Source organism: Miscanthus floridulus, chromosome 7 (genome assembly GCF_019320115.1).
Source record: "Miscanthus floridulus cultivar M001 chromosome 7, ASM1932011v1, whole genome shotgun sequence".
In the NCBI taxonomy this organism is placed as follows: Eukaryota; Viridiplantae; Streptophyta; class Magnoliopsida; order Poales; family Poaceae; genus Miscanthus; species Miscanthus floridulus.
In genome coordinates, this window is record NC_089586.1 from 88,251,919 (window position 1) to 88,267,578 (window position 15,660).

Below are 15,660 nucleotides of genomic sequence, written 5' to 3' on the forward strand. Positions count from 1 at the left end.
CAAAGCTATGTATGTTAAGCAACAGACCAATAGAGCAATAATAGGAAAAATACTTGGTACAAGCTGTGTTGAGCAAGGCTCGAAGGCATGCAGTAGGTGTTCCTTGACCGAACTTACCACCAAGCATCGCATGTTTTTTTTTTTAGTGTAGGCCGCCTCGTAAAAAAGGCCCGTCAGTCGTCCTTAATTGTGTGTCTATAAGATATATGTTGTCTTTCTAAAGTGGTTGGTAGTCTCCTCACTGTGTGTTTGTAACTTATGATATATGACATGATTTGGATGAAATATATACGTTGTCTCTATAATTTTTGGTTGTGTTCATCTTGCATAGGGAACCGATGCCATAATTTTTTTTTTGCAACTTTCATGTTCATTTTATTTTTATTTTATTCCGCAAGCATCTTCATGCAACAGAACCATTCCATTCTTTTGTACCTAGCCTGTGGAATGTGTGGTATCTTGCACTTGTTAGTCGTGCAATCTGTCAAAGATGATTTTCCAAAAGCCTTTTGCATACAGTTCAAAAAGTAGAATAAATTAATGTCTTTTCAGCACCAATTATACCATGTTTTTTTTTATCATGTTATCCAGAAGGCCCGTAGCTTTTCAATTTGGTCTGGTGGCAATCTTTTCACTGTTCTGATTGAAGAAAAACAAAGGGAACTCTTCTGTTGTGGCTGGAGCATGTAATTACGGTAAAATATTCTGGTTGCTGAATGTAATAAATGCACTCATTTTGAACTTATTCCTACGGTGTGATAATCTTGGTAGGATTAATTTGCTTTTTATGTGACTCGGTGACATTTAAGGAGTACTACATGTGAGTAGCGCCGGTCAGTGCACAAGTGTCATATTTTTTTTCACTGTTTTCAAAATATGAGAGCATTGAAAAATGGACATGAAACTCATTCATCACCAGGCGGTCCAAGCCTAGTGATAGTGGGCATTTGCGGCTAGTGGACGCTCGCAAAGCCTGGATATTAGAGTAAGGTTAATAATACAGCCAGTGTATGAATCCTTGCTTGGAACCGATGTGTTCTGATGGAGTTGCTGACTGACCTCCATTGCTTCTGCTAACTATTAGAGCAAGGTTAATAATACAGCCAATGCCTTAGTTTTTTTATACAACAATTCTCGGTAGTGCTCTGATGTGTTCCCTCCAATAGTTAGCAGAAGCAATGGAGGTCTCCATCCGGCCATGATCACAGCTATTACTAGCTTGGAACCGAGAACTTTTGGGTGTTTCGTCGTAGTCCGCATATACAATCGATCGAAGTGTTCTCCTTGTCGGCTGGATGTGGATGCTCACTAATCGAAGCCACCTTTTCTTTGCGCCTTATTGTTCGGTCAAAATCCAAAAGGGCTACAACATAGTGTAGCACTTAAGGAGAGATATTATCCAGACAAGGAGCATCATTGTTGTTCCTGTCAGTTGGTCTTGCTTGCGCAAGCAAGTTCAGTGGATCATCATCATCACTGAACGGAAACACATGAATTTGATCAAATTCTGAAGAAACCAGACTGTTTCCGACTAAATTCTTTTGCTTCAGCAGGCCCAACCAATGGAATGCACCACTCCGTATGAAATTCTTCTTTGCGATGTCATCTACTCTTTCCTTTTTAAAACAAACGTAATTCTAGTTTGGGTCAAATCAAATTTTCTTAAATTTAACCGAGTTATAGAAAATAGTATCATCATTGTTGTCTCATAATAGTTTTACTATAGAAAAACATACTATTTTTCATGTATTTATTAGAGTTCCTCCAAGAGTTTCCAAAATTCACCCCCAATCTGGATATTTTGGCAAGATTAAAAAAATTAATCTCTAACAACTCCCTATGTGAAGTCTCAATCTTTTCGCACTTACCCAATGGTGCGGAAATATACGCGTATATGAATCTGTCAAATCTGAAGGTGGAAGGATGTGAACAAGAATAAAGAGTAGCATAGACTCCCAATGAAAATATACCAAAGAGAAAGAAAGTACAAAGAGGTTAGGGTGACTTGAAAATAGTTCGAAATTCTTGATGTAAAATTATCTTCTATATTTTATGAACAAGATTTTAAAAATTGTTGGAGGAAACCAACAAATGTGCTCCTACATTCTTTTAGTCGCTTAAAAAACTTATTGATTTACCGTTGTTTTTTTAAACTATTGGAGATGTACGGTTAAACTTTGGATTGATTTAGAAACAAATTAGAATTGTATTTCCTTTTTTGAGGGGGAGCAAGCAAATATTCATGGCCGCACGTATGTCATGCAAAAGGATAACGTATTAACGTGGAGCCGCCAAAATCCGCTATTGATTCTGAGACAAAGGCATATGTGTACATGCCTGCATGATGTACGGGGCAGCATCTCTTTCACTTGTTAGTCCCCAAAACGAATAATGCAATTATGCACCTACAGTTGGAATTTGGAAACATCTTCTACTGAAAATTGGTAGCGGCGTTGCTACTTGCTACGTGTCTTGATGACCTTGGGGGGTTAAAAAAATCATCAACCTTGGGGAAGGGGGCATCCCCCCTAGCCCCCTAGCTTCCCCACTTTCTGTTGCCCTCCTTTGCTCAATGTCAGCATAACAAAGCCACCACAAAATAGTTGTGGCATACTCTCTACTGAGAGGTGACCTAGTTTTAGGCGGTGTTTAGATCCAGTGACTAAAATTTAGGAGGTATGTCGGAAGGATATTGCATGAGGTATTCAGATACTAATAAAAAAATAAATTACATAATCTGTCAGTACTACACGAGATGAAATTTTTAAGGCTAATTAACCCATCATCAGCACATGTTACTGTAGCAAAACATTATTAAATTATGGACTAATTAGGCTTAAAAGATTCATCTCGCAAATTAGTCGCAAACTATATAATTAGTTTTGTAATTAGTCTATATTTAATGCTACATACATATGTCCAAACATTCAATGAGACAGCGACTAAAATTTATGAGGTGCAACCAAACACCCCCTTAGTCACCGCGGGGAACCAGCTTTGAATGTGTAATAGCAGCCTTTCCTTCAAGATTACCAGCAAGAAGTGCTGGAAGAGTTAGTGACGTATCAACCATTTGCCCATTAGGAATTTAGGATCCACCAAGAAGTTCATCATATGGATGACGCTTAGGGCGCCTGACCTGGGCATGACGTGACGGCCCAAGTACCACCCGATTCAAGAGGTTGGCCCACTAAGGCCGGCCCATCACCAACAGGAGGGAGCCGGCCCCCAGTCCCTGCCCGACCGTTGGAGGCTTGGCCCATTAGCGGCCATATAAAAAGCAAGCTACAGCCCGTGGCAGCCACACCCCACCTTGCCTACGCCAAACCCTAACTCCATTTTCCACTTCTCCATCTCATTCTCTCTCCTCGCTCGTGGGCTCTTCGCGCCGACATGTCACCATCTCGATCTCTCTCTTTCTTGAAGGGACCATGACACCTAAGACGGAATTGAATTAGACAACTTATAATATACTTCTAAAACTACGGCCTCTAAAATCCATCTAATCAAAACCTATACAATACATGATAAAAAAACCCTATGCAATACAGTAAACTATCTAGATGTGCAACTAAGATTTTGCTAGGTGTATTGCTATCTCTACCGTAAAAAAAATTATGCAACCTAAGTTCCAATTCTATCAACTAGCCTACCAAACTAAGCTAGAAAAGTAAATCACACAACCTAAGTACATAATATAAATGTGGAAGCTTAAGGATGGTAGAGATGCAAGCTTCCGCTGACGACTCAGTACTTTTACTAGGATATCGAGAAGCTCCTCGCTTCCGCTATTGATTATGAGACAAAGGCATATGTACATGCCTGCATGATCTACGGGCAGCATCTCTTTCACTTGTTAGTCCCAAAATGAATAATGCAATTATGCACCTAATGTTTGGAAACATCTTCTACTGAAATTGGTAGTGGCGTTGCCACTTGCTACGTGTCCTGTGTTGAACAGATCGATGAGCTGAGGCTGAGACTGAGCCACCGGTCCAACCATATCCCAACCCATTGCAGAATGGCATGGTTGCTTCATTTGTAGAGGTCAACAGCAAACTGCTCCCTCTGTTCCAAATTATAAGTCACTTTGATTTTTTTTGTTTCGTCTATTTTGCTATACATCTAGATATGTTATTATATCTAGACGTAGTAAAATAGATGTATCAAAAGAGTCGAGCGACTTATAATTTAGAACTGAGGGAGTAAACTAGTTTTTTTAGTTAAATACACCAGCGTTCCTCGAACTTAGGTCCATGAACTTTGAAAATATATTTCTGAATCTCTAAACTTGTTAAGTGGTGCACCACAAGTTCATACCAGCCATATGGTCAATTTTAGCTGACGTGGCATGCTAGCATGGCATGAATTTTTTATTTAAGCCCTCACATTTATTTTTTCCATAAAAAATTACCCTTCCTTCTCTCTCATACTCTGCACGACTGCACGTCGTCGGATACGGCTCGGGTACAACGTCTGCGCGTCGTTGGTCACGGTGGTCGTCAACGGACTCGCACGGAGGCCGGCAGCCACGCGCGCATCGAAAGTTCTTGACTTTTTGTACTCTCGCTGTCTCGCGTCGTCGGACTTGGACAGGAAACTGAAGAGTGGAAGTGGAGGGGTCTGCGCGAGATCACGGGCTCCGTCCGCGCGTCGCGTGCGCGCTCGTCGACCTCCTCGTGCGCCTGGGCCCGGCGCCTGCTCTAGGAGGCGACAGCGGCGGCGGCGGAGGATGGCGACGCGACGATGACGCGATTCTGTGGAACAAGCGCGTCGCCATGCTCGCCGAGGCGGAGGAGTGGGGCGACGCGATTTCCGCATTCGTGGAGATGCGGGCGCGCGGGGTGGCTGCCGACGGTTACGCGTGCGGCCGCGCAGGGGTCGGGCCGTGCACGCGCACGCCGCCAAGGTGGCAGGGGCGGAGCCAGCCCTGTTCATTGATTTCCTGAGATTTTCATTGTAAATTGATGCTCATACGTGAACTTAAGTCATAACGTAGTACTTATGACATCAGTGGAATTTTGACTGGATCCGCTACTGCAAGGTGGCCCACGTCGCCGCGCACCCGCTCGTGCCGGGCTTCCTCGCCGGCATGTACGCCGAGAGCGCGGAAGTGGGCGCGGCCAAGCGGGTACTCGAGACGGAGGACGCGCCGCCCGTCAAGTGGAACGTCGTCGTCGCCTGCTGCGTGCGCCTCGGGCTCGTGGATGACGTTCCTTTCATGGGCTCGCTCCCCGCTAGGACGCGGTCCGCGGCAGGGATTCGAGTTGGGCTCACGGCGATCCACCGCCCGAGAAAAGAAGCGCGAGACACCGCGATCGCCGTGGGCACCGTGAGAAAGGAAGGAATTGTCGCGGCCATCCCATAGCGCGAGGACGGCCATCCTCATCGAGCCCAATCCCTGCATCGCGGCGACGGCGATCGCGTCGAGCACGACGCAGCCCGGAGCCCCTCCAGCACGACGGCGCCAAGGTACGAATAGCTCCTCCTGCCGCCACCGGAGGGACAGCATCCTCTTCGACCGTCGCCAGAATAGGACCTTGGTGACCGTGGGGCACATGCCTAACACCCGGAAGCCGATGGCCGACGTGACGAACTCCCTTTGTAACGCCTCAACGGACGGGATGACGGTGTTGTCGGCGACGAGCGCCTCAGCGAAGCACATAGCGACGAGCATGCGAAACATGGCTCGGTTCAGGTCTTCAGGAGCCCCTTGACGACGGCTGACCCCGTCGTGGTCCATCTGCGCCACGACGGCGGAGATGAGCCCCGCCCCGACGTGCTGGCGTACCGGCGCAGGCGCGACGGGTGGATCGCTCCGCCGGAGCTCGCGCCAGAGCAGGCCGTACGCGCCGGAGATGACGCTGTACTGGCCGCTGGACGCCGAGCCGTATCCGACGACGTGCAAAGGATGAGAGAAAAGGAAGGGTAATTTTTTATGAGAAAAATAAATGTGAAGGCTTAAATGAAAAATTCATGACATATCATGTCTGCTAAAATTGACTACGGTATAGACCTGTGGTGCACCACTTAACAAGTTTAAGGACGTAGAAATATATTTCAAATGCTTACAAGTTAGAGGTCCCCTTACGCATTTAACTCTTTTTTGTTTTTGTTTTGTTTTTTTCGTGAAGCTGCACACGTACGTCGCGCCTGCAGTAGGTGCAGAAGAAGATGTGGAGCTCCAGCATTCTCTGCCCGCTGATCTTGTGGGAAGATATGGTGCGACCCTCTGACGTGACGGTGACGCTGCTCTTGGCCTCTTGCGTTGCAGAGACGTGAGGCCGATCGATACGCGGACAACCCAGAGGCCACCGTCCGTCGTTACCCGCCGAAACAACGGCTCGAACCTAATCCGCTCTCGCTCACGGCTCGCTGCCCGCCGAGCGCCACGCCGGCGCGGTAGTCAGACGGCGCCACGCACGCGACATGAAGAGCTCGTCGGCGGGGTCGCGTGCGTCCAGGGACGTCGACGTGGAGCTGCTCAAGGCAGTGGCGCAGGCGTGGCACGCGCAGTTGGGCAACCCGCGGCCGTCGGGGGCGGGCGCGAACGACCCCGCCGGCGGCGCTGGCGCGCGGGCCCGCGCTGGCGCGGCGCCGCACCGCCCATCTCGGTTCAAGCTAGAGGCCATGGCGGCGGCGGCTGCGGCACCGGACGCTCGCCGTGCCCGGGCCCGCGGGAGGTCGTGGGACTTCGCGCAGTCGCTGTGGGACCCGTACGAGCTCGTCGCCGTGGCGCGGAGGCTCGAGTCCGGCCTCGTCATCGCCGACCACGCCGCCGCCGCGCCGCAGGATGGGGGCGACGCGCGGGGAGCAGCGGAGAAGCGGGGCAGGGAGAGCGGCCGCAGCCTGAGGAACCTGTTCCTTCGCTCCACCTCGAAGAGGTTCGGGTTCGAGGAACCAAGCAGCTAGCGTGCTCTCCGTCGGTCCGTCTCTCTCAAGTCCCAAGTACTGTAAATGGCTAAATTTTATCATGAGATTTAGAAAAAAGAATCTTTCTAGTTCGCAATTGTAATTTTTCATTCACACGCGCAGCAATTTAGTTTTAAGGATTGTCTACACTTTAATTTTTGACAAATACTCAAACACAGTGACTTGAGAACTCGCTTATCCGTCCGTCGACGGGCTGGTGTGTCCGATCGAGAATCGACAGCCACAAATTCATCTTCCTCCCGCGTCACCTCTTCCAACTCTGACGGCCACAAAATAGACGGCGAGCTCTTCCCTGGCGGCCGCGGCCGCGGCCGCGCCCGACGGCCACTCCACCCCCTATCTTTCCCAACTCCGGTGGGCATAGAAGGGCCCGGCCGGGGGAGGCAGGCTTGCCAGCGGTGGGGAAAGGAGGCCGGGTGGCTTAGGGGCCCTGGTGCGAGGTGGTGGGCGGCGGCGGGGGCAAGGACGAGGAGGAGGAGGTTGCGGCCGCCGACGAGGCAGGCGGGGGCGAGGACACAATAAGGATGAGAGGCGGGGGCGAGAACGAGGAGTGGGCGCGAGGAAGAAGAGATGGAGGTTGAAGATGACTAAGAGAAAAAACGAATCTTCAGTCGACAGTGGTTTAATTTTTTCCTCCTCCCACACCTAAATCTCTAGCCCTTAGATAAAAACTGAGTGGCTCAAAAAAACTTGACTCTTCTCATCTCTTCCCTATCTTGTTCTTATTGACCCTGTGTTTTTTTTGCGGAAATATTGACCCTCTCCACTTCATCTAGACAGCGCTATCAACTGCATGCTTGCCATGGTGGAGTCCTCCACTACCCTTCCCTCCTCCGTCTCTTATCACAAATGCCAATCTATCGAAACTCGTATCTCACCACAGGTGGCTCTCGTCCCTAAATCAGCTTTGTCTCCACCATTCTCATGTTATCTCATTCTAACGGTGGCATTCACATCACCACTTCACCACCCAACCGGTTACCCACCGTCGCTCGTGGTAGAAGGAACCCCCTCCGCCTCATCACATCGCTATCTTGACCGCCTCCACCACCCTAGAGCTCCTTCTAGGTTTGTTGGACAGGTATGCCTCCTCTCTATACTAAAAGCTCATTGGGATAGGAGAAAACGAGGCCCTGAACCCCTGGTGTATGTGTGAAAGGGTGAGACGGGGGTTTGGGAGAGGGGAGTTTTTTATCAGGTGCGATATAGCATTTCTACAAATTTGATTTCATGTACTGTAGTTGAAACAAAGCATATAAGAGAAACACATACCATTTATTTCAAAACAACCCCTACATCTTCCTGAACCCCCGCGTCCTCTCAAATTTATATTCCTTATAATGTTGTAGCTGAAGAAAAAGATCATAAGAGAGAAACACATAACATTTCTTTCAAGACAAAACCCTTGACACTTCATAAGAGCAAAACGGCGTGGTTTGGTGGCAACGGTCTAGGGCCGATGGCTTTGCATAGACATTGTGACAGGAAGGGCGAGCTATATCCATGTCCTCCGTGACCTAATCCAACTCGATCAGCCCATAGTGCATTAGAGAGCTTCGACTCTCGTAGACAACCGGTCTGGACGCATGTCCCCTGTGGATTTTTTTAATTTTAACACTTTTTAAAAACTAATTTTAAATCTAACACTGTCTGTTTTTTTAAAACTAACACTTTTGGTCGCGCCTATTGCCATGGTGCAGCCAAATGCCTGTGTCGCGCCATGCATGGTGGCACAGCAGCGGGCTGACGTGGCGACGACCGGAATCGCTGACCGGTGACGTGGCAGGGCTTGCCGCGCCACCGATCTTGGCATGGCAGTGCCGCGCCCTGATCCGTGGCGCGGCAGAGGCGAATAAAACCCCCGCGGCCAGTCCCCCGCTGCCCGAGCAGCAAGACCCCGCGCCTGGCCGCCGCGCTCGCCGCCCGCCCGGCCCTCCGTTGCCGCCTCCCTCCCTTCCCTTCCATTCCCCGGCCGTCTCCCTCCCTCCTCGTCCTCGTTCAAGGTAATGACACACTTTTTATTTTTGTTTGAATGGTGGATAGGATATTATGAATGGGAGTTAAGGTTAGGAGGAAAATTATGTTTGGGAACTATGGGCTATGGTTTGAAGGAAGATATTAGTTTGATTTTGTCAATGTTAAGGTTAATTATTTAGTTAGAAGTATGTTTACCATGTAGATGGAAGACATGTTTCGGGAGCAGTTGTAGCGAAAACAGGGTCGTCCTAGAGAATTGTACCCCGACGAGTCTAGCAAAGATGCCCCCATCCCTCCTGAACTTCCTATCCCTAACTGTGACTATGGTTGTCTGGCCAACGTGTTTCAATTGAGACATCCAGACACAACGACTCGTTGCTTCTACACATGCAGTCGTTTTAATGTAAGTAATTATTTTCGTATGTTTTTCTTTATTTGTATTACTAGGTTACTAATATTTTGTTGAAATTTTCTTATTTAGGCCCATGAGAGGTGCTTTTTCTTTCAGTGGATCGATGGTGCAGGCAAGTTTGACCCCAGGTACCTCCTTTTCGATGATTGGTGGAGAGGGCGACATCCATGAGAGCACTTCGAGCGGTAGGTTCCACCTCCCTCTAACCCCCCTCCAATGATGGCTAAGGAGAAGCACTTAGCCGTAGTTAGACGACTCGAAGAACCTCCTCTGTGCGATTGCGGAGATCGAGCTGTGATAAACCCTGAGAATACGTTGGAGTTTGTATGTTCAAATAGCATGAAGTAAGTGCAAAGTGTATGTGTTGAAATATTGAGCTATATGTGTTCATGTACTAATGTCACATTTTTTAGGTGTATTCAATGGTGAAGTGTCGTTTCAAGGAGTGGTTGTATGGTCCTAAGAACAAATAGCTCGAAGAACCTCCAAAGGCAAAGCAAAAGAAGAAAGAAAGGTTAATTTACAAAGAACCTCCAGTCAAGTGCGAATGTGGTGTTAAATCCAACTACGGTCTAGTCCCTTCAAAGCTTGGAATAGTCCATTATTGCGGCCATATGGTTGACTATGATGAGGTTGGTTATTTTTGTGGTAACCATGAAATCGTATTTTGTTTCTTTTGCTAAGACATATATGATATAATTTTTCGTTTGAATAGAGCACTAGGAAATGCAGGTGGGAATGTTATGATGGTCAAGCTAAGTTCTTGGATGAACTGAAGGGGAAGCAAGTAATTGCATGGAAGAGGTATTTGTAACATCACAAAGACAAGATGCGTGAGTTTGCTAGACAGCGTGGTATTTATAACCCGATCGACGTTGGGCTTGACAAATGGGGATTGGAGAGACGGATGACGTTAGAGGAGGAGAGGGCAAGGAAGGAGGCAAGGGAGGAGACAAGAGTACAGATGCAGGTCTTGAACGAGCATGTTGTTGCATTATGTGCCAGTGAGTGTTTGAAAGCCTTTTTTGGTTGCCTGATTTTAAATGTAATATAATCGCGTTGCTAACTAATTGCATTTTATATATGAAGGGATTGGATGTAGCAAGGAACATGTTGTAGAGGTGGCTCATGCAAGGTACGAGGAAAAGAAGTTAGATGAGCACAGAAAGTGTGGTCACACCGTTGAATCACCGATTGTGTTGTCTGATGAGGGGGACGAGGATGAGGACGACACTGCCAGACTCAGCGAGCTCATCGCTCTAGCAGAGGCGGACTTGCAGGCGGAGGAGGCTAAAGATGACACTAGTAGACTGAGCGAGCTCATCGCTCTAGCAGAGGCGGGCTTGCAGGCGGAGGAGGCTGAGGACAACACTACCAGACTGAGCGAGCTCATCGCTCTAGCAAAGGTAGGCTTGCAGGTGGAGGAGGATAACGACGCGTTCTTCACTCAGGACATAGATACCGTAGATGAAGCGGAGGCCGCTTACTATAAGCTAAAGGTAGATCAGGGCAATGCAGGTGAGCCTAGCCACAACAACAGGGTTGTGGTTGAGGATTGGTACTCGGACGATGAGTTGCTTACTCAGTATGTTTCTGACTGAGGGTTTTTGATTGCGCCGTCTGTTAGTTCCATGCTTTATTAATGATCAATGTAGCTATGTATTAGAAATTTGTCAGGGACCTAATACCAGGGTACCCCAGAAGGTGGAGCCGATAACCACCGAACGTGAAAAACCTCTGGACGCATAAGGGCGCCATGTCATCCCTTGTTCAAGTGACGGGAGTTCGGTTCCGCCTCGCCCGACACCTTTGGGACGGGCTCGGTCTCGCCCGAGGGTCGAGGGATAAACTTCGTCTTGCCCGACGCCTTTAGGGCGGGCTCGGTCTCGCACGAGGGCTTAGGGATGGATTCCGTCTCGCCCGACCCCAGAGGGGCGGGGTCAGCCTCACCCGACGCCTTTGTGGGATAACCCTGCCTCACCCAAAGGCTCAAGGCTAATCTTCGTCCCGCCCGACGCCTATAGGGCGGGCTCGGTCTCGCCCGAGGGCTGAGGGATGGATTCCGCCTCGCCCGATCCCGGAGGGATGGGGTTAGTCTCGCCCAAGAGATAGGGATTGGTCTCCGTCTCACCCGACGGCCAAAAACAAGCCTCGCCCTGGTCGATATCTGTACCTCATAATAATGGGTACAGGACGAGACAAGACGTTCGGGTCAACCATGGCTCCAAGGACCATACCCTGCGCCCTGGCAGGAAAAGGACTGCCAGGGAACGACGGGACTGATGCTTTAGACCCTTCCGGGCACCGCAGAACCCAAAAGGCATTACAGGTGCGTGCATCTCGCCCTATAGAGTTGTAGGCGCCGCCTTCAGCTCTGGGACACGGAACCCGATGAAGATATACGACAACCGCTATGCTCCAGGAAAGGATTTGCTATCTCCACGAACGACGGATATTCCGTCACCATGCTGTGGACCCGAGGGAGCGACGCCCGCTTCCCGACCCCTCAGGCCCACCTAGTCAGAAGGCCTTAGCCACGGCGCTACATCGACCCCCGACCCCGCGTTCCTCCAACGAGGACTCATGGGAACCAAAAGGCGTGCGGAGCAAGGCTAGGGGAGGCTCATAAGTCAAAACCACTGTACTACAGCCCATACCCTGCGTAGGGCAGCATTCTATAAACTAATCTGACATCCTACAGAGACATCGACAACTGAGCCACAAGACTAAGTAGAGTACGCGTCCTAGAGCCCTCACCCTTGTAAAGCCAGCCCCTTCATCTATAAAAGGGGATGCGCTTCCTCCATCAAGGGGGACCCCGAAAAATAAGACCGAACAAGAGAACACACTCATACGCACAGTCAAGCGGCTACAAAGCTCTTGACCACCTTTCAACCCTTCCATCAGAGACTTGGGACCAGTCCCTCTCTCGATAGTTTGTACCCCTTACTACAGACCGTTCACGGTGCTAATAACACAAGCAGCAGCAAACTGGACGTAGGGATGTTCTGCCTGAACCAGTATAAATCTTGTGTCCTTTAGCGCACCATCTGAGCCTAACGCGCATTACTATAAATTTACTTGCCGGTGCTCGTACGAAACACCGATAGTTGGCGCGCCAGGTAGGGGGCTTTGCGCGTTCCAAATCAGGCCTCGGATGGCTACCCACGTAATCACCTGGGTCTCAGGCGCACACGTGCGTTTCGGCAACCTAGATTTCATCGTCACGCTAGGAGGAGAGCTGGCGCTGACTCACTCAGCCGCCCCATCTCCCCCTTCCATGAACCTCAGCCGTCTCAGGCTTGAGGCCCCGTCGGGCAACTCCCGGGGAGTCCCGTCACCCAAGGAGGCCTCTCACAACGCCACCCTGTGTTCAGAAGGGTCCATACGGAGCGCTCCGACAGCGTTTCCGTTCGGTCTCTGCAACGCTGCGGCGACCGCTGGCCGCCTTCTGGCGCTACATTTGGTTCAATCACCCACGGACATCGAGTTCGTGGGGGCGATTGAGCAGGATACGGAGACCCTCTACGAACTCCTCAACGAGGAGCCAGTATCGCTCTCCAGCTCGGATTCTAGTAGGGGGAGCCACCACCCATCTCGGGAGTGCTTCATGACACAGACCCCCGAAGGTCACGTCGAAAGCGCCCCTAGGGAAGGGGTCACCCCTACAAACAACCCTAACAGCGGATCCAGAGAAGAGATGATAGCCCCATCCCGCCTAAGGATAGAGCAGTTGAGGGCCCGGCAGCAAGAGATCGACGAGGCCGGGCAAGGGCTCGTCTGGGAATATGCGGACATCAATCGCGAGATTGAACGCCGCAAAGACGGGGGGCGCGCGCGTGCCACAGCCCGCACCGTACATCAAAGGATCCTCACCGACGATGGGGCCTTTCCTCACTTTGCCCGAGCCAGCCAGAACATCGCCGCAGCAACCGCCTTGCTGCATGGCCTTCTGGAGGCCACAACGTCCGAGGATCGACACGCTTATCGGGAGATTCGCACGTTGCTCGAGCGTGCAGCAGCACAGCAGGCGGAAAGTTCGTTGTCTCGATGACGCGAACCCGACACCAGCCAGCGCGCGCCCTCAGTGCGTCCCACCAAGGACGCCTCCGTACACCAAACACCGCCAGCCGGCGGGCATCCCTCCGCCATCCCAGTACATCAACGCCTCGGCCGTGGCCGCGACGTACGCAGCATCATCGACGCCCGGAGATGTGCCCATGGTGACGATGGAGAAGCAGCGCGTCGCGGCTATCATCCCCGATGTGGTGGGCGCTACGACAGCAATGAGGACCAAAGCCCGAGCCCCGTCCTACCAGGCCCTCAGGCCTTTGGCCAGCACATCCTCAACGCTGCGTTCCCCCTAAGGTATCGACCGCCTACGAACATTCCTAAATATTCTGGCGAAACAAATCCCGGGCTTTGGCTCGAAGACTATCGGCTTGCATGTTAGGCCGGTGGTGCGAGTGATGATAACTTCATTATCCGCAATCTCCCACTGTTCTTGGCCGACTCGGCACGAGCATGGCTGGAGCACCTACCGTCCAATGCTATTCAGAGTTGGGCGGATCTGACTGAGATCTTCGTGGGTAATTTCCAGGGCACGTACAAACGCCCTAGAAACCCATGGGACCTCAAGAACTGCCGTCAGAAGGCCGATGAAACCCTCCGTGGGTACATCCGGCGCTTCTCCCGATAGTGCAATGAGCTCCCGAACGTCGCCGATGCCGACGTGATAGGAGCCTTTCTGTCCGAGATGACCTACGAATCCCTGGTCCACAAGATAGGACGCAGGGGCCCGTGAACTACCAAGGAACTTTTGGACATCGCCACCAGTCATGCCTCTGGAGAGGAGGCGGTCGGAGCCATCTTTGATCGCTCCGACAAAAAGACAAGGCGGGACGAGGATGCCAGCGAAGGTGCCTCCAACCGTCCCACCAAAGGGAAAAATAAGAAGCAACGGCGCGACAACTCACTCGTGGCCGTTGCCGACCGCAAAGGTGGCCGGAAGCCCGCGGAGGGCACTCCGAACCACTTCGAGAAAATGCTCGAGGGGCCATGCCCAAACCACGCCTTCCCGGCCAAGCACCTATACAAGGAATGCGGCCTTATGCACAAATACTTGGCCGGGGGCCTGAACAAGGGGGAGCAGGGGAAGGAGCCTATTCCCACCACTGATGACACGGAGGAGAAGGACGACGCCTTCCCAACGCCAACTGGTGCCCTCATGATCTTCGGAGGATCAGCGGCCTACGACTCTAGGCGCCGCCAAAAGGTCGCACATCGAGAGGTCTATACCGCTGGACCGGCCACGCCAGCTTTTCTCCGGTGGTCGGAATCCGCCATAACCTTCGACCGGACCGACCATCCGGATGCCATCCCACACCCAGGAAGGTATCCGCTTGTCATCGACTCGATCGTCGGTCCAAAGCGGCTCACCAAGGTATTGATGGATGGGGGCAGCGGCCTCAACATCATGTATGCCAAGACGCTCGACGAGATGGGCATCGACCGAACGCACCTCCATCCCATCCGAGCACCTTTCCATGGTGTCGTGCCTGGAAGGCAAGCCGTGCCACTGGGGCAGATTGACCTACCCGTCACTTTTGGGGATCAATCCAATTACCGAACTGAGACCCTCACCTTCGATGTAGTGGGGTTCCCGGGGACTTTCCATGCCATTCTGGGGCGACCATGTTACGCGAAGTTCATGGCCGTACCCAATTACACGTACCTAAAGCTGAAGATACTGGGCCCTTGTGGGGTCATCACCATCGGCACCTCCTTCCAGCGTGCTTACGAGTGTGAGGTCGAATGCTGCGGACACGCATCCGCAGTCATCGCGTCCGAAGAACTCGCCACCCTCAGGGAGGAGGTCATTGAAGGGACACCCGACGCAAAGAAGCCGTCTGGATCGTTTGAATCGGCAGAAGGCTCCAGGGACGTCCTCTTGGATCCCAGTAGCTCCGAGGGCAAAAAAGTCCGTATTGGGACCGCGCTCTCCTCCGCATAGGAAAGCGCGCTCGTCGACTTCCTCCATGCCAACAAGGACATCTTTGCGTGGAAACCCTCGGATATGCCGGGCATCCCGAGGGAGGTCGCCGAGCATACCCTCCAAATCCTCCCGGGCTCCAAGCCAGTGAAACAACGCCTACGCCGCTTCGACGAGGAGAAACACAGGGCCATCGGCGAGGAGATAGCCAAACTACTGGCCGCAGGATTCATTAAGGAAGTATACCACCCAGAGTGGTTAGCAAATCCTGTTCTTGTCCGAAAAAAGAGCGGGAAATGGAGAATGTGTGTTGATTATACTGGCCTCAACAAAGCGTGTCCAAAGG

General features: G+C 51.2%; 1 protein-coding gene across 2 annotated transcripts; it reads left to right on the forward strand.

Annotated features, from left to right (window-relative positions):
* Positions 1-6,126: 6,126 nt before the first annotated feature.
* Positions 6,127-10,972, forward strand: LOC136463725 (uncharacterized). Of its 2 annotated transcripts, none has more exons than XM_066462706.1 (5): positions 6,127-6,926; positions 9,392-9,666; positions 9,736-9,954; positions 10,038-10,326; positions 10,412-10,972. In XM_066462706.1, the coding sequence occupies exon 1, from the start codon at positions 6,430-6,432 to the stop codon at positions 6,910-6,912; it is 483 nt and encodes a 160-aa protein (XP_066318803.1). In that variant the 5' UTR covers positions 6,127-6,429; the 3' UTR covers positions 6,913-6,926; positions 9,392-9,666; positions 9,736-9,954; positions 10,038-10,326; positions 10,412-10,972. The 2 variants fall into 2 exon arrangements, with proteins under 2 accessions (XP_066318803.1, XP_066318802.1); XM_066462705.1 differs by lacking the exon at positions 6,127-6,926 and adding an exon at positions 7,234-9,313.
* The last annotated feature ends 4,688 nt before the right edge of the window (positions 10,973-15,660 follow it).